Here is a 19372-nt window from a genome sequence, read left to right as displayed (position 1 = left end):
AGTAGTTGGGAAGATGTTGGACTCCATTACTAAGGACGAGCTTCAGGGTACTTGGATCCACATGATTAAATAGGCCAAAATCTGCATCACTTCCATCAGAGGAAACCTGGCCTACAAAATCCATTGGAATTCCTTGAGGAGATGACTGACGGTATAGATAAAGGAGAGTCAATGCATATTATTTTTTTGGATTTTCAGAAGGCCTTTGACAAGGTGTTGTACATGAGACAGTTTAACAAGTTAAGAGCCCATGGTGTTGCAGGAAGGATACTTGCTTGGATAGGAGATTGGATACATGGCAGGAAGGAAAGAGTGGGAATAAAGGGGCTGAGTGTCTAGATTGTCCGTCTGGCGAATGGCATCATTCCACAGCGATATACTCTTAGGTAACGATCCCGGGATCGGGATGGTGAGGTTTGTCTTTCCGACAACAACAGCGGCCGGTGACTGCCGAAGTGGGGGGTCCTGGAGCGGGAGTCCCGTTGGGCGAGGGTAGGCGTGGGCGAAGCTCTTGTGTCTGGAAACTGTGCTGAGCCGCGGCTGAGTTTGTCTGTCCTCTTTGTCTCACCCACACACCGACCGTCCGTCTCTCTCTCCTCTCTCTCTCTCTCTCTCTCCTCTCTCTCTCTCTCTCTCTCTCTCTCTCTCTCTCCGTCTCTCTCTCTCTCTCTCTTCACCTCTCTCTCTCTCTCTCTCTCTCTCTAAGATTAAGATGCATGGGATCCACAGTGAATTTAGCCATTTGGTCTCATAGAAGTCAGAGTGGTGGCAGGAGACCCATGTGTACTGGTATTCCGTAGGGATCTGTCTGGGTCACACACTGTTGGTGATAATAGAAATATCTGGAGGAGAATATAACTGGGTGGTTTGTAGACAGCTGACTGGTGTTGTGAACAGTGTACAAGTCTGGTAAAGGATAGAGCGGGATGTAGATACGGGTGGAGAAATGGGCATATGGAGACCACTTTCCAGACGATTGATAGGCCGGTAAAGAAGGCAAAGTTAAACAAGCTCAGTAAAAATGTGTCAGTGATTGAAAACTAACGAGGAGAGTAAAGTCAAGATCAGGATCAGTTTAAATTCACCCGCATCCGTCGTGAAATCTGTTAACTTCGCAGCAGAAGTACGAAAAGTAATACATGTTAAAATATAGAAAAATAAATAAATTAAAGCAGCTTCATATATGCATATTGAATATTTACATGAAAAAACAGCACAAAAATAGAAAAAAATGAAGTGCGTGGGTTTAAAGTCAATTTAGAAATCAGATGGCAAAGGTGCGAAGTAGTCCCCGGTTTTGTTAAATGTGGGTCATCAGGCTATTGGCACCGATTCAAAAGGAGAATTTTTTTTAGCAATCAGCGTACCCATCAGCGTCACCCATGGTGACGTTTTAACAACCTTCCTCAAGAGTGACAAGCTTGTACCAATCAATAGTCAGCACTCACTTGGGCCGGAACCTATTTAAATGCATCAGATCAGCCGGCGTCTCTCCACAGCGGCAGCGATGGGGTTGGGAGCGGCTGCTCCCTTCGGGCCCGGCATCATCCCACAGCTGATACCCTCAGGTAAAGGTCCCGGGATCGTGACGGTGGGGCTGTGTCTGGTGGACACTACCGGACCGTTGTTGCCGAGACGGGGACGTTGTGTTGGGTCGGGTCGGGTCAGCGACGGGGACAGATACCAGTACCGGCGACGCTTCCCACACAGGGATTGCGGGGTGGCGGTGGGAGAGAAAGAGTCTGTGTGCCGGGAAACTGTGCTGAGCCAGGGTCGGGTTTATACGAGAAACGGGACTGTCCAGACTTTCTCTGAGAGTAAAGTCCTTTACTAATCGAAAAAAAATCGGAGAAAGATTTGGCCAACACAACCTCGCCACCCCTCTGGTCCGGCAACACCAGAGGTCGATAAGACGCAGAGAGATTCTGATCTATTACTCCATATCTCTGTTCATGTATACTGAACAGCGAACAGGGGACCCCGCGCACCCATCATACAAACTCTTCTCCCTCCTGCCGTCTGGGAAAAGGCACTGAAAGCATTCGGGCTCTCACGACCAGACTATGTAACAGTTTCTTCCCCCAAGCTATCAGACTCCTCAATGCCCGAAGTCTGGATTGAACACCTTGCCCTACTGTCCTGTTTATTATTTATTGTAATGCCTGCACTGTTTTGTGAACTTTATGCAGTCCTGGGTAGCTCTGTAGTCTAGTGTAGTTTTTTTTTCCCTTGGTGTTATTTTTTTTACGTAGTTCAGTTTAGTTGTTGTACTGTGTCATGTAACACTATGGTCCTGCAAAAACGTTGTCTCATTTTTACTATGCACTGTAGCAGCAGTTATGGTCGAAATGACAATAAAAAGTGTCTTGATTTTGAAGTGCGTCTTGGACGCCTGACAGCTCAATGATAAAATACCTCACAGTTCGTGTATCAACCAGAGCGGCTGGGGCGGGATTAAAGCGAGCTTCCTATTGGCTGTTCAGGTAATCCCGCCCATTTAGCGGCACAGCCACAAAATGCTGGTGGAACGCAGCAGGCCAGGCAGCATCTATAGGGAGAAGCACTGTCGACGTTTCGGGGCCGAGACCCTTCGTCAGGTCTAACCGAAAGGAAAGATAGTACGGGATATGAAAGTGGGAGGGGGAGATCCGAAATGATAGGAGGAGACAGGAGGGGGGAGGAATGAAGCTAAGAGCTGGAAAGGTGATTGATCAGCCTTCACCCTGATGGCATGAACATTGATTTCTCTAACTTCCGGTAATGCCCCTCCTATCCTTCTTAACCCATCCCCGACATATTTATTTTCCTTTTTTTCTCTCTCTCTGCCCCTCTCAAAATCAGTCCTTGTTGTTTTCCATCTCCCTCTTGTGCTCCCCTTCCCCCTTTCTTTCTCCCTAGGCCTCCCATCCCCTGAATTCTCCAATTTCAGGTAATTCCCTCCCTCTCTTTCTCCCATCCATTTCACCCTGCCTCCTCCTCCTCCAGCTGCCTATTACCCCTCTCACGATTCTGCCTTCATCTACTACACATAGGGCTTTCCCCTTACATCCCTTCTTCACCTTTCCTGCCTACCCCCTCCCGCACCTCTTGATCTTTCCTCTTACTGGGTTTTCACACGGCACTTACCAGCTTCTCCTTCCCACCCTCCCCCCAGGGCCCCTGCCCGCTCCCCCTTCAGTCCTGACGAAGTGTCTCGGCCCGAAACGTTGACTGTTCGTTTCCATGGATAATGCCCGACCCCGAGTTCCTCCAGCGTGTTGTGTGTTTTTGCCATGATCCTTTCCCTCTCCAGCTCTGTATCCCTTTTGCCAATCACCTTTCCAGCTCTCAGCTTCACCCCTCCCCTCCGTCTTCTCCTATCATTTTGTATTCCCCCTCCCCTATCATATCCCTTACTATCTTTTCTTCCAGTTAGTCCTGACAAAGGGCCTCGGCCCGAAACGTCGACAGCGCTTCTCACTATAGATGCCGCCTGGCCTGCTGTGTTCCACCAGCATTTTGTGTGTGTTGCTTGATTCGAACCATTATCTCTGGTCTTGAAGTCTGGTGCTCATGCCACGAAACCAGTGAGGGTGGTCCGACACAGAGGAGAAGGAGGGAGAGAGGAGGAGAGGTGGTAGCATGGGGGGGAGGCAGAGAGTGAGTAGACAAGGAGGGGAAAAGGGGGCAGGAAGTCAGAGTGGTAAAATAAGTAAAGTAAGGGCAATGCAGGGAAAGGGTGGCAGATTTAAGAAGGACGTACAAACATCTTACAGACCACGTTGAATTGAACTCTGAATTCTTACAACCCCGAGCTGGCCGCTACACTATGGTGATGCGTCGCCTTGTGAGGAGAACAGACATTGGCATCCTTGGCCACTGGGTGTATGTGGTTCGACCAGGACAAGTGGTGATGTTCACTTCTGGGAACCTAAAACTCTCAACAGGGACAGGAACGTGTACTCTGCCCACTTCCTAGAGTCCATGGCCATCTCCTTCATCCCCTTCTCCCTGACTGGGCAGGGAGATCAGATCTTTACTGATGAATCACAGTAGTTATTTAATAAGCTGAGTGACCAGTTACAATAAAGGTCATCAGATTATACAGAGCAGAGAACAGGCCCGTCGGCCCAGCTGATCCATGTTGAGTGAATTGTGTACCTGGGTTGGTCCCATTTGTCTGCCTTGGGCCCACATCCCTCTAACCCTTTCCTAACAATGTACGTGTCCAAGTGTCTCATGTTACGTACCCGTGTCACGTGACTGGGGTTGAAGTTATACTGGACTTGAGGTAATGGTCTTGTGATGGTGGAGTGACGTCATTTTTCCCCGCCAGTAGAGGTCATGTGACAGGTTTTTTTTACAGGTTGTAAAAGGAGGACCCACCCCTGTCAGGTGGGGCAGTTCGTGGCTGGGTTTGCCAAGCTGACTTCATGTCCCTGCGTGATTTAATGTGATGACGCAGTTTAGTTGGAAAAATGAAGTTTTATGTACTGCCTAAAGTTTAAAAGGTCATTGCCAGCAGTTTCTTACAATACTGCTAGTGGAGAGTGAATATCGGAGAACTTGGAAGTTAAAGATCGAGGGGAATCGATTTTCGACGGTGGATTGGGTTCGACCTTGTGTGATCCTCATTCGGGAGGATTTCGTTGACTATTCTTGCTGTTAACCCTGGGATGATCCAGAAAGGATTTGAGAATAGTGTGGAAGGAAAGGTCAGTGCCTTTAAATCGTTACATTTCATAAAAGTATTCGTGGGAAGAGTTCGACGCCGGGGATCGAAGGACAACGACGTGGAAGAGAATTTAAATCGCCTTAAAAAGTCTCTCCTTTTAAATGGACTGTGAGCTTTTGAACTTTCGGCATACCACTTTAAAGAACTTTTTTTTTCAATACCGCTTTAAGAACTGTTTGAACTGCAACGCTATTAAGAACTGTGAATCTGCCACACAGCAGCTGTTTTCCGGTTACTTTAGTGTCTGTTTACTTTTGGGGGGGTTTGTTTTTCAGTGTTTAATAAACGTGTTATTTGTTTGTAAAAACCCTTGCCTAACTCATATATATTTATTGTTGCCTGAATACGTAACACTCTTAAATATTGTTATTGTACCTGTCACTATCACTTCCTCTCGTTCCATTTACTCACCACCCTCTGCATGAATTCTTTAACCATCAGTCTCTTTAAATCTTTCACTGGAGTCCCGTGCCCTCTAGTTTTAAACTTCAGAATCAGGTTTATTATCATCGGCACGTGTCGTGACATTTGGCAACTTAGCAGCAGCAGTTCAATGCCAATAATGAATAATAAGTAAATACAGTATACCTATGTTGAATTGATTAAAAATCGTGCAAACAACAAATACATGTTAAAAAGTGAGGTACTGTAGTGTTCAAGGGTTCAATGTCCATTTAGGAATCGGATGGCGGAGGGGAAGAAGCTGTTCCTGAATCGCTGAGTGTGTGCCTTCAGGCTTCTGTATCTCCTACCTGATGGTAACAGTGAGAAAAGGGCATGCCCTGGGTGCTGCACAGCCTTTACAATCGACACCACCTTTCTGAGACACCGCTCCCTGAAGACGTCCTGTGTAATTTGTAGACTAGTACCCAAGATGATGCCAACTAAATTTACAACCCTCTGCTTCTTACAGTCCTGTGCAGTAGCCCCCCCCCCCCCCATAGCAGACAGTGGTGCAACCCATCTTTCTCCCCACCCTGGAGAAAAGACAGTGGCTTAGCAACGCCCCTCATTATTAAAAAAAACTGAGGTACCTCAGCCCCTTGGCTCAAGAGAAAACACTCTCATCCTGTCCTTATCCATAACTAAAACCCTCCAGTCCCAGTAACAGCTTCATAAATCTTTCCTGTAGCCTCTCCAGCTTAATGACATCCTTCCTATAACTGGGTACACAGAACTTCATAGAATTCTCCCAGTGTGGTCTCAGCAATGTCTTGTACAACTGTAATATGACATCCCAACTCCTGTGCTCATTTCAGTCATACATGATGCCCAGTGTGCCAAACACCTTCTCACCACCCTGTTTACCTGTGTGACCCCATCAGTGAATTACTCTCCTATAACGCTGGGTATCTCTGTCTACAACTCTCAAATGAGAGTGTGTCAGAGGGCGAAGATGTCCTCAGAGTGATCTCCAGGCCCATGAGACATCTTGTGAGGGCAGGGATCCGGATGACAGTCTAGACTGAGGCAGTGTGGCTGAGTGCTCGCCCGCATCACTGAGCCACTGTCTGACCAGCCACTGCCAGCCGAGCTGCCTCGCCGAACCGTTAGCTGACTGACTGTGTTCTCTCAAGAATTTTATGTCTTTTGCTCCTATCTGTTTGCTGTGTCTGTTTCCTGTGTTTTCCACATGTGCAGTGGGTGAGGGACGGGAGCGTTCAAATATCCCAGGAGGGGTCCAGACTGGCACCTGTTGCCCTGTCCCTGCACCTGGACAGGTGTGGTCCAATTCCATAACTCACTCCTGACCTCAAACTTTCTCCCTCCTCAGATTCCTCGCAGTCTGTGTCTGGGTGATGACAGTCGGATCTGTTCTTGGTAAGTTTACCCCAGTGTGGAGGAAGCTTCATTTGGTCTGAGCCCGGGAGTATGTGATGGGATGGTGGGGAGCTTCACTCTGTGTCCCACCCTTGGAGTGTTATGGTCCGGTCCGGAGCCCGCATTCCAGGTCTTGATCCGGTCCGCGGACACCGGACTCCGGGTCTTGTAGCTGTCCTCTTTTCACCCTTGAGCGCAATTAGTCACACCTGTGGGTCATTGTGGCTTGTTGGGGCTCAAGGAGGTGCACCTGATGCCCATCATCTGGCAGTGTATATAGGGGGCTCCGGGACTGAGTGGAGTTGGGGGTTGTCCTGCCTATCATGTTCCTCTGGTTGCCCTGGCTTGGAGGACCCCTCATTAAAGATGAGTTCTTTGAGTAAGTCTGGCAGTCACCCTGGACCTAGTTCCCTTCCTATCTCTTGCCTCCGTTGGGCAACACCTGGCTGGACAGCTGTTGCCCGGCGGGGGACTCTGCCCCTTTCCATCCCTCGCTGCTGACGGGTTGTGCCCCGCAACCTACCCAGGTGCCCTGTGACCTGCTCAGGGCCCCATGTTCCTGCCTGGGAGGTCCAGGCCCTGCCTAGGAGTTATACAGCCTGCCCAGTAAACTCCTAGACTCTGCCTGAACTCCAAGATCTGGCCTTGCCTGTACTCCAAGATTGGCCTTGCCTGAACTCTAAGACTCTCCCGGAACCCCAGAATCACATTGAACGTCACGTCCCTCAGGCACACCATGGTCTCCACATCTTGTCTATCGTTTAGTTGTTCCCGTCCTGCCCCTAGTACTTCAGTGCCTGCATCCTGCACTTGGGTCCAGCCTCCTGTCCCCTTATGACAGGGAGTGGGCATTGGGACAGTGTGAAAGGGGCTTCACTCTGTGTCTGACCCCAGGAGTGTGTGATGGGACGGTGTGGAGGGAGCTTCACTCTGTGTCTGACCCCGGGAGTTTGTGACGGGACGGTGCGGAGGGAGCTTCACTCTGTGTCTGATCCCGGGAGTGTGTGATGGGACAGTGTGGAGAGAGTTTCACTCTGTGCCCGACCCAGGGAGTGTGTGATGGGACGGTGCGGAGAGAGCTTCACACTGTGTCTGACCCAGGGAGTGTGAGATGGGAGTGTGTAGAGGGAGTTTCACTCTGTGTCTGACCCCGTGAGTGTGTGATGGAATGGTGTGGAGGGAGCTTCACTCTGTGTCTGACCCCAGGAGTGTGTGATGGGACGGAGTGGAGGGAGCTTCACTCTGTGTCTGACCCTGGGAGTGTGTGACGGGACGGTGCGGAGGGAGCTTCACTCTGTGTCTGACCCCGGGAGTGTGTGATGGGAGAGGGTGAAAGGGTCTTCACTCTGTGCCCGACCCCGGGAGCGTGTGATGGGACAGTGCGGAGAGAGCTTCGCTCTGTGTCTGACCCAGGGAGTGTGAGATGGGAGTGTGTAGAGGGAGTTTCACTCTGTGTCTGACCCCGAGAGTGTGTGATGGGACGGTGCGGAGAGAGCTTCACTCTGTGTCTGACCCAGGGAGCGTGTGATGGGACGGTGCAGAGAGAGCTTCACTCTGTGTCTGACCCAGGGAGTGTGAGATGGGAGTGTGTAGAGGGAGTTTCACTCTGTGTCTGACCCCAGGAGTGTGTGATGGAATGGTGTGGAGGGAGCTTCACTCTGTGTCTGACCCCGGGAGTGTGTGACGGGACGGTGCGGAGGGAGCTTCACTCTGTGTCTGACCCCGGGAGTGTGTGATGGGACAGTGTGGAGGGAGTTTCACTCTGTGTCCGACCCCGGGAGTGTGTGATGGGAGAGGGTGAAAGGGTCTTCACTCTGTGTCTGACCCTGGGAGTGTGTGATGGGAGAGGGTTAAAGGGTCTTCACTCTGTGTCTGACCCCGGGAGTGTGTGATATGACGGTGGGGTGCTGAAGGTGGGAACGTAAGGGTGATGACCTCCCCCCGGCCCCAATGACCAGGAACACACTTTTCTCGACAGGTCAGCGTGGCATCTGCCATTTCTTTCCAGACACCAGCTCCTTCAGCTGCCCCTGTTTTCCGACTGCTGCACAGAGCCTGCACCTTCACAACATTGCAGGACCCTTCAGAGATGTCTGCATCAGGGGGGAGTGGAACGGACTATGCTGTCGAAACGCCACCCTGGCCAGAGTGGATGCTGACCGTGTTATCCTGAACTACAGCCGGGTTATCCCCCGCACCATCTACTGTGAGATCGGCCCCGGCACGACAGGTAGGTGCTGGGGGAGAGGGTCCGATACTCTGTGATCCCACTATTCCGATTGTTTAATATCCGTGTTTCCCCTGTCTCCCATCTGCATATCCACGTAAGCCAGTTTGTTCTCCCTCTTGAACTTAGAACTGTTAATTAAACGCCTAACTAACCTAATCCTGTCATAAGGTGGGCGTTGGGACTGGACCCAAATGCAAGGCACAGACACTGAACTACCAGGAACAGGACTTGGCGTGAGAAGGAAACGAGGAAAGTGGGGAAGAAAGGACACTGGACACGACACAGGCCCCAGATGAGACAAGGACTCTGGGCCTGGGCTGGGACTTGACGAGGATAGCGGAACCAGGACATGGAACTGGGAACTAGGAGTCTGGGCTTGGACTCCGAGCCAGAGACTGGACAAGGACCCAGAACCTGGGTCTTGATTTGGGCTCGGATTCCAGAACTAGGCAAGAACAAGACGTGGCTACAGGACAAGGAGAGGCAACAGGACTGGACGTGAGACTCCTGGACAGGACAAGGGAACCCCAGCTCAGGACAAGGGAACCCCAGCACTGGGCTGGGTGAGACACATGGACAAGATGAAAAGACAAAGCTGTTGCTTGGACAGGACAAGATTCTTGGACGTGACTAGGACTGGACGAGAACCCGAAGCCTTAACTTGGTCGAGGAAGAGACAGGAATACAGAGCCACGGTTGAGGAAGAGAGAGGATCATGGAACATAGAGCCGAGACCCCTCCTTGGGTACACGATGTAGGGCTGGGACTCATTACACAGAATGCAGAATACGACAAGATGGTTCCCAACATTAGGTAGCGGCAAACGGCCGGACCTACCTAACAAAGGCATGGACACAAAGATAGTTCCCAACGCTAGGTAGCGGCAAACAGCTGGACGTACCTAGCGGAGGCATGGACACAGAGACAGTTCCTCATCTTACTCCGGTGGTTGAACTTGACACCAGTGAAGGCGGGGGTTACAGGTAAGGTGAGGCTCCAGGCGGAAGGGGAAGGGAAGGGGAAGGGAAGGGAAGGTGAAGGGAAGGGATTTGGACAGGAACAATCCAGCAGCCAGAGGCTGAATCCTGAAGCTATTTATGAAGCCAGCCTAAACGAGAATCAGTTGCCTCAACAGAAACTGGGGGAAACCGGAAAATCTGGAATAAGGGCTATCGACCGGACCGTGAACTGGAATGCGGATTTCACAGACCAGACCATGACAAATCCCTGCTGTCTACACAATGTCCACATCCATCCATTCTCTATACATTCATGTGTCTCTCTACAAATGTTGTAAGAACATCTGAACTCTGGTATCCGCTTCCCCCATCATCCTTGTTGGCTCATTCAGCAGTCTATCACTCACGGTGATTTCCAAAACATTAACAGTAAAAATCAAATAAAGTTACCAATTTTGGTTAAATGTCTACCCTCTAGTGTTAAGCATCTCGACAATGGGGGGATGATGTGGCTGTCTTCTATCTATCGAGACGAGGGGCATGGATGGGGTGAATAAGGTTATGCAGAGGTTTAAGCAGCACTTTCACCCGGCAGAAGGTCCATACCTGGAATAAGCAGCCAAAATATGGTCTTTATGCAGGTTCATTAACAAGAAATAAGTCACTCAGAAAGGGACATGGATTGGAAAGGTTTTGGAATAAATGCAGGCCAATAGGACTGGCTCTGTTGGTTTGTGCCCCAAAGGGCCTGTTTCTCTGGTTATGATTATGTCGCTGTCCTGGGACAGACCAGCTCTGGTGGACAGGCTCATCCCTTGCTCCCTTTGCACCGAGCTCACCGCTCCTCCCCACAGGACTCGTCCGACCTCGGAGAAGTGCGGATCTAAGGACAGCAACTCGGTTCTGAGGTGTACCCGCCGTGTTTTGCAGGTGTGGAGTGTCCTGGCCAGAGGATACAAGCAGACCGGTTGTCTATACCACCACAGATGACATCTCAGAAGCCAGTGACCACCGGGACAGACGGAAGAGAGGTGGAGGACACCACTACGAGTGCAAATGTGTGGATAGTAATTCCAGGTGAGCCTTCCCCTTCCGTACCTGAAGACTGAAGTGAGCTGTTCTAGGATGTAGGAGCAGAATGAGGCCATTCAGCCCATTGAGTCCTCTGCTCCATTCTGGCATGGGTGATTTTTCTCAGTCCTATCCTCCCACCTTCTCCATGAGAGTCAAGAATAAATGTTGGACCATGGAAAATTAGGCTGGAGAAGTAGTAATGTGTGACATAGAAATTTGCAATCAAATCAATATGTATTTTGCATCTAACTTCACTGTGTAAGATACCAGCAGTATGCCAAAAATCCGAGAGTGTCGGTGCAGAAGTGAGTGTCATTGCTATTTCTAATGAGAATGTGACTGGGAAGCTGGAAGGTCTGCAGGTAGATACGTCACCTGGACCATGGACGATACACCAGGGTTCTGAAGACATTGAGGCATTGGAAATGATCGTTCAGTTAGCCCGACTTCACTGGTTGGGAAGGTTGAGGATGAGGTTTCTCGATACTTGCAGGCACATGATTAAATAGGCCAAAGTCATCATGGGTTCCTTCAGAGGAAATCTTGCCTGACAAATCTTGATGGAATTCTTTGGGAAATAACAGGCAGGTTGGACAAAGGAGAGCCAGTGGGTGTTGTTTACTTGGAATTTCAGAAAGCCTTTGATAAGCTGCCACACATGAGACTGCTAAAGATGATAAGAGCTCATGGTATTACAGGAAAGATTCTGCTATGGATAGAAGATTGGCTGAAGGGCAAGGGGATAAGAGTTGGAGGGGTGGAAAAAGGAGACATTTCTGCTTGGCTGCCAGTGAGTAGGGTGTTCCACAAGTTTTAGTGTTGGGACCACTTCTTTTCTCGTTGCATATCATTGGTTTGCTTCAGGGAATTGATTGCTTTGTGGCCAGGTATGTTGAGTTACGTACCCCGTAACTGGGTGTCTGACCAGCAGAGAAAGAAGAATCCGTTGGAGTCTGGTGGTACTATATATCAAAAGTGTTTATTAGTAAAATAAGCAAAACAATACCAATAATGCAATTATACATATAACACAAGTTAGCAGTAATATACCTAAAAGTGTAGAAAGAATAATCAATAATAAACAAACTCCATCGATGTCTAGGGGTAAATGAATTGTCATAGAAAAGTACAAAGTTTCTTTCAGTTCATGAGTGCTGATGTAGTTATCGTTGTTGTATTGAAATCGCTTTGTGGCCAGGTATGTTGATTACACAAATAGAAGTGGAGGAGTAGGTAGCGTTGAGGAAACAAGAAGTGTCTTGGAAAGGTCTTGAACAGATTCAGAGAATGTGCAAAGAGGTTGCAGATGGAACACGGTGTAGGGAAGTGTATGGTCATGCACTTTGGTAGAAAGTGTGGACTGATTGTTGCCAGACAGGGTGTTTGAGTATCTCAGAAACTGCTGATCTCCTGGCATTTTCACACACAACAGTCTCCAGGGTTTACACAGAATATTTGAAAACAAAACAAAACAAAATCCAGTCAGCAACAGTTCTGTGGGTGAAAATGCTTTGTTAATGAGGGAGGTCAGAAGAGTACGGCCAGACTGGTTCAAGCGCACAGGAGGGCGGCAGTAAGTCACAGTGAGACAGTGGTGTGTAGCAGAGCATCTTTGAACGCATGAGATGTCAATCCTTGAAGTGGATGCGTGACAGCAGCAGAGACCATGTACATACACTCAAGTGGCTACTTTGTCCATCTAATGACTTGGTCTCAATCTGCAGATCCAACACTTTCGGAATGACAAATTTCCTCATCTTATTTCCAAAGTGACTTCCCTTTATCCTGTCACAAACAAGAGAAAAACTACAGATGCTGGAATTCAAACTACACACACAAAATGTTGGAGGAACTCGGCAGGCCAGGCAGCATCTATGGAAAACAGTAAACTATTCCCAATGAAGGGTCTCGGCATGAAACGTTGACTGTTTACTCTTTTCCATAAATGTTGCCTGGCTTGCTGAGTTCCTCCAGTATTTTGTATATGTTCCTTTATCCTGTTACTGTTTCCTCAGATCCTGATAGAAAAGTCCCCCGTTCCCTCATCATTCAGAACTCCAGCGAACACAGGCCCAGAAACATCAAACACTTCCCAGCAGTTATTGTGAACTTCTGGACTGCCCATCCCCCCAAATGCCACCTTTCATTCAAAGTAACTAGAAACACACTGACCAACACAATATTCCAAATGAACCCTCACCAGTGTCTTGTACAACTGCAATGTAATGTTCTAGTTTCTGTACTCTGTGCCTTGACTGATGAAGGCCAGTGTGCCAAACACCTTCTTCACCATCCTGTCTACCGGTGACACCATGTTTACAGAACCCTGTACCTATGATTTATAAACGTGATGGAGAGATACAAAAGGCAGTGAAGATGGGGAGTAAGTGGGACTATGGGATGGATGGAGGTATGGCTGGGATGGGTGTGGATGGTGATGCAGCCATGGGAGTGGGGAGGAGGTTGGGTATCAGATCTTTTCATATCAATCGAGTTTGTTTCTGGTGAAACCAGTCTAATTGTAACATTTCCATTCTACAGTGGTGCTGCTGGGAGTCATTATGCTTGCTGTCCCGGTTCTCAATCTGTGGTAAGTGACCTTGTTATTTCCTGGGGAATCCTAGTGTTCAGTTCTCTCAACTACGACATCCTCGCTCACGGCCTGTCCGATGCCCTACATCGCGCACCGCCTCTGACCCATCTCTGTCGCTCGGTGAACAGACTCTCAGTGACCTTCCCCTCTGTTGTACCTCCAGGAGACAACGTCAGGAAATGTGTCCAAGAATGATGGCCTATCTGGAGATGCGCATGGGGTAGGGGGGCGGGATGTATACCCCTGAACAAGTGTATGTAAATATGGAATAACAGAGTGCCACGTGGGTGGCGAAAAGTGTGAAAATGTAAAGACAGCAATGGAAACAGTTGTAAAGGATTGAAAGTCATTGCATGGTTTATTGTATATAATTTATTTTTGAAAAAGTATATTTTGTTTAATAAAAAAAACTCAGTTGGTAACAAATCACAGATTTGGCACCCTGTGGTCCAACATCAATCAGAAAAGTATCTTCCCACCACTACCTTCGATTTCTGATCACCAGCCAATGTTGGATCCAATTATCTGGCTCACCTTGGACTCCAAGTGCCTTCCAGACCAGTCCTCCATATCCAAGATCTTACAAAAGTGTATGCAGATAACATCTACCTCACTGCCCTTATAAATCATTTTATTTACCACCTTAAAAAGACCCAGGCAAATTAGATGGACAGGAATTAACTCTACAAAGATGAGCTGAAGTGCCTGTATCTGGAAAACTCTGTGACTTTCCCAGCCAAAAGCCAGTCAGATCCACAGTTGTCCCTTGTAAATTGCACATCTCCCAGGATGTGCCATGTATAAGGGAATCTACAGACCCCTGGGTGGGCATGCAACTCTGGGTCAGCTCTGCAAGCCCAGGTGTGGGATTTGCACACTGTCCGGGATCTCCTGGAAGTAATTCCTGCCTCTTTCCCAAATATATGTGAATGACAGAGGTAATTTTATTGACTGTGAACAAAACTGACCCCTGGTGTGAGAGGGATCAGTGTTATGATATGAATTTTAGTATTTATGGGTTATAAATTATTCTTGTATTTATGACAATACAGTATTAAAGTATTCAACTGGATTGAGGGACTGTGGAAAGAGATTAGGAATAATATCTTTTATAATTTTTTGATCACGTGTGCCGAAATAGGCAACAATCTTCTAAAGTGAACTCTCTTGTGTGCCATTGTAATTTTGAGCAGAGTTTATGATTAATTTGTAACAATAAATATGTACTTTTTCCTTAAAGAATGCTGTGTTCGTTATGGACATGTATTCACTGTTTTACTATTAATACAAGTATAACAGGCAGATTGCCATCGACATTCTGTCCCGTCTTGAAATCAGAAGGAGGTTGTCCCAAAGCCGTTTGTGCACTGCTGCAGGGTTAGAATAAATCAGAGTGTGACACAGCACCGTGCACTTTCAGCTCCAACAATTCTTGAAGTACAACAGGAGGAATGCATGAAGTGTCAGGCAGTGAACAAGGGGAGCATCTACAAAACAGGGAAGGAGATTGACCAAACAGTTGTATCACACATGCACACACTCACACTCACACGCACACACATACACTCTACTTTCTTACATTTGGACCATAATAGATAGGGACAGGATTAGGCCACTCGGCCCATTGAGTCCACTCTTCCATTCCATCATGGCAGAACACATCGCATTGCACTCCTTTGTATTAAACTCCATCTGCCCCTCTCTGCACTACCCTCCATCCGATCTGTATCCAAGCCAACTTTCCTCCCATCCACAAGACCATCAACTTGTCTTTGACACAAACCTACCAATTATATCTTCACCGTTCACACACAACTGATTTATTATCATATCACATAAGTTACCCTTTGATACATCACAGAGTAACACACATCAATCAGAGAAGCAACCTCCCAACTCTACCTTCAACTTCTGGTCACCAATTAACCAGTTTACCTTGGACCTCAAGAGCCCCTGGACCAGCTCTCCCTATCAAAGATCTAACCAAAGTGTATGTCGATAACATCCACCTCACTGTTGTTGTCAATCCTTGTCCTTGTCAATCCAAAAATTAATGGGAGGGTGTTGAATTCTCCTGTGCAAGGAGGATCTGAAGGGCCTGTATAGTTCTGTGACATTCCAGGCCAACCAATTCCCATTTGGAATTGATGATTGTTTGTCTACGAAGCGTCCGATGTATGGGGGAAACTCTGGACCCCTGGGTGCATGTGCACCCCTGGGTCAGTTATGTAAAACCGGGCTTCCAGGCATTCAATTGCAGATACTAAGCATGGGCTTTTCACGCAGTCCACAATCTCATGGGAGTTATTCCTGCACCAGCGAAACAGGTTCAATTCCCACCACTGCCAGTAAGGAGTTTGCATTCTCTCCCCATGACCATGTGGGTTTCATCCGGGTGATCCAGTTTCCTCCCACAGACAGTTGGTAGGTTAATTAGTGATTGTAAACTGTCCCGTGATTAGGCTAGGATTAAATCAGGGTATTACTGGGTGGTGTGTCTCCAAGCACCAGAAGGGCCCGTTCCGTGCTGTATCTCAATAAATAAACAAACTCATCAACATTAAAAGTTACACGTAGAGTTGGCAACTGTAAACATTGTTAAAGCTATGAGGAGATTTCACATTGACTTTGTCAACAGTAAAAGTTGTTCACGATACATGTATAATCATACGCTCAGATCCTTAACAATCATGTATGCAATTCCAATCAACAAACTCAAAAAGCAAACTGTACCTCCCTCTGCAACTGGACCCTTGACTCCCTCATCGGGGCACCGCAGTCAGTGTGGATCAGAAAGAACATCTCTACCTCGTTGACACCCAACACTGTCACACCTCAGGGGTGTGTGCTTAGCCCACTGCTCTGCTCTCTCTACACCCATGACTGTGCCGCTAGGCACAGCTCAAATGCCAGCCATAAATTTGCTGATGACACAACTATTACATTCCTGATTGTATGTGAGGATTACATTCCTGGACTTCTCTAGTGCCTTTAACACCATCCAGCCCAGGATCTTAAGGCACAAACTAACGGAGATGGGAGTAGACTCTCACATGGTGGCTTGGATAGTGGACTACTTGACAGATAGACCTCAGAATGTGCAATTGGGAGATTGTAGGTCTGACATGGTGGTCAGCAGCACAGGAGCGCCGCAGGGGACCGTGCTCTCTCCGGTCCTGTTCACCCTGTACACATCAGACTTCCAATATAACTCGGAGTCCTGCCATGTGCAGAAGTTCGCTGATGACACGGCCATAGTGGGGTGTGTCAGGAATGGACAGGAGGAAGCGTATAGGAAACTGATACAGGACTTTGTGATATGGTGCAACTCAAACTACCTGCGTCTCAATATCACCAAGACCAAGGAGATGGTGGTGGACTTTAGGAGATCTAGGCCTCATATGGAGCCAGTGATCATTAATGGAGAATGTGTGGAGCAGGTTAAGACCTACAAGTATCTGGGAGTGCAGTTAGACAAGAAGCTAGACTGGACTGCCAATACAGATGCCTTGTGCAGGAAGGCACAGAGTCGACTGTACTTCCTTAGAAGGTTGGCGTCATTCAATGTTTGTAGTGAGATGCTGAAGATGTTCTATAGGTCAGTTGTGGAGAGCGCCCTCTTCTTTGTGGTGGCGTGTTGGGGAGGCAGCATTAAGAAGAGGGACGCCTCACATCTTAATAAGCTTGTAAGGAAGGCGGGCTCTGTCGTGGTCACAGAACTGGAGAGTATGACATCGGTAGCAGAGCGAAGGGCGCTGAGTAGGCTACGGTCAATCATGGAAAACCCTGAACATCCTCTACATAGCACCATCCAGAGACAGAGAAGCAGTTTCAGCGACAGGTTGCTATCGATGCAATGCTCCTCAGACAGGATGAAGAGATCATTACTCCCCAATGCCATTCGGCTTTACAATTCAACCGCCAGGGGAAAGATATGTTAAAGTGCCGGGGTTATGACTGAGCTTAAGTTACCATTCAATGTATTTTAGTAAACTATTTAAGAGCTTTTTAAAAGCTTTTTATTAATGCTTTTTTTGAGAGGGTGATTTTAGATGCATATCATATTTATACTGAGTTAAGTATTGTATGTAATTGGTTTTTGATACAATAAGTGTATGGGACATTGGAAAAATGTTGAATTTCCCCATGGGGATGAATAAAGTATCTATCTATCTATCTATTATTGGCAGAGTATCAGATGGTGACAAGGAGGCATTCAAGAGTGAGATAAATCAGCTGGATAAGTGGTATCACAATAACAACCTTCATTGCTACCATCAAGGAGGACGTTCAGAGCCTAAGGTTACACACCTGAATTTCAGGAACAGCTCCCCCTTCACCATTAGATTTCTGAATCGACAATCAACCCATGTACACTTCCTCATCATTGTTTTGCTCTCTGTTTGAGCTATTTTTATATATATTCTTATTGCAATTTATAGTATTTTTATTATTATGTATTGTAATGGACAGCTGCCACAAAACAAGGTCAGATAGGGGCAGATCAACAGAAACTGAGGGGCAGGTTCTCGTTCTGAACCTGGGCCTTGGAGTGAACTACTGGAGGAGTTGGGTTCAGAAGGGGTTAAATGACCCCAGCAGTGAGTGGGTCTCTCCCCTACTCACTGGATCCCATCTACTCTCCCAGTCTTTTCCCCTATCCCCGTGTACAAGACACAAAGCAACATGTTACAGGAAAAGTTTACTTGTGCATTGTGGCGCCAAAATCTTTTTCACGCCCTGAAGTTTGTTGATCACCCTGATGTTTAGATGACCTGAATCGTGAGTGACAACAAGCTGTACTCGGGGCGGGGTCTGCTCGGAAGCCTCAAATGTGGCTGAGTCTAGCAGTAGAGCTGGTGCTTCCCCACAGGCAGTGATGGAGATTGGAGGATTTGCCCCATTCCCCAGGTGCACGGCATCATCCCACAGCTGAATACCCTCAGGTAAAGTTCTGGGATCATGACGGTGGGGTTGTACTGTCAGACCCTACCGGACCGTTATTGCCGAAACAGTTGTGATGAGTTGGGTTGGCGAAGGGGGTCAGATATCAGTACTGACGACACATCCCGTGATGGGAGCCAGTCCCGAAGGAAACACACACGGTCACAAGGAGGACGTACCGGCCTCGGTGGGAATTGAACCCATGAGCCTGTACTGTAAAACGTTGTGCTACCACTACACTACGGTACCACCCCTGTGTCTTACACTCTTGTCTCACAGCTTCCCCAGTGCACCCAGTAGTTACTTGGGACAGTAGTTTGGAAGGGACTGGGGAGTCTACTCAAAATAATGAAGGTACAATCATTCTGTTGTCGTGGGTGATTCCAATTGCTCCAATATAGACAGACCTTAGTGCAAGAGATTAAAGAGGACAGCGTTTGATAGTTGCATCCAGAAGGATTGATACTGGACCTGGGGTTGTGTAATAAGCCTGGCCAGATGACAGACTTCCCATTGGAGAATTGTCAGGGAACAGTAACCACAAGTTTTAAGATAGCTATAGATAAAGGCAAGTTCAGATCGTGCTATACTATTAAATAACAACACAGCCAGTTACAAGACATTGAGGCAGGAACTAGGGAGAGTCAACTGGGAACAGTTGTCTTTAGGCAAGTCCACGTCCGAGGACAGGTATCAAGTTCACTGATGACACGACCGTGGTGGGTCTCATCAGCAAGAACGACTAGTGAGCTTACAGAGAGGAGGTACAGTGGCTAACGGACTGGTGCAGAGCCAACAACCTGTCTATGAATGTGAACAAAACAAAAGAGATGGTTGCTGACTTCAGAAGGGCATGGAGCGACCACTCCCCTCTGAAGATCGATGGCTCTTCGGTAGAGATCCTGAAGAGCATCAAAATTCTTCATGTTCATCTGGCAATCTCACCTGATCCCTCAACACCAGCTCCATAGCAAAGAAAACCCATCAGCATCTCTACTTTCTGCGAAGTCTGAGGAAAGTCCATCTCCCACCTCAAA

At 47.8% G+C, this 19372-nt stretch overlaps 1 protein-coding gene across 3 annotated transcripts in view; it reads left to right on the top strand.

Annotated features, from left to right (window-relative positions):
* Window positions 1-6508: 6508 nt before the first annotated feature.
* The window catches only part of LOC140732627 (uncharacterized), a 169481-nt gene continuing 156617 nt past the window's right edge, over window positions 6509-19372 (top strand). Inside the window, exons 1-4 of one of the 3 annotated variants that reach the window (XM_073055333.1) lie at window positions 6509-6535; window positions 8514-8765; window positions 10655-10801; window positions 13340-13388. In XM_073055333.1, coding sequence (XP_072911434.1) covers window positions 6514-6535; window positions 8514-8765; window positions 10655-10801; window positions 13340-13388 — 470 coding nt within the window. In that variant the 5' untranslated portion in view covers window positions 6509-6513. Of the gene's footprint in view, window positions 6536-7793; window positions 8766-10654; window positions 10802-13339; window positions 13389-13554; window positions 14562-19372 lie in introns of those variants that run through there. The other 2 variants (XM_073055338.1, XM_073055328.1) reach the window with 2 other exon arrangements.

Source organism: Hemitrygon akajei, chromosome 1 (genome assembly GCF_048418815.1).
Source record: "Hemitrygon akajei chromosome 1, sHemAka1.3, whole genome shotgun sequence".
NCBI lineage: Eukaryota > Metazoa > Chordata > Chondrichthyes > Myliobatiformes > Dasyatidae > Hemitrygon > Hemitrygon akajei.
Note: the sequence above shows the minus strand (reverse complement) of the source record. Positions and strands in the feature narration are given on the sequence as shown.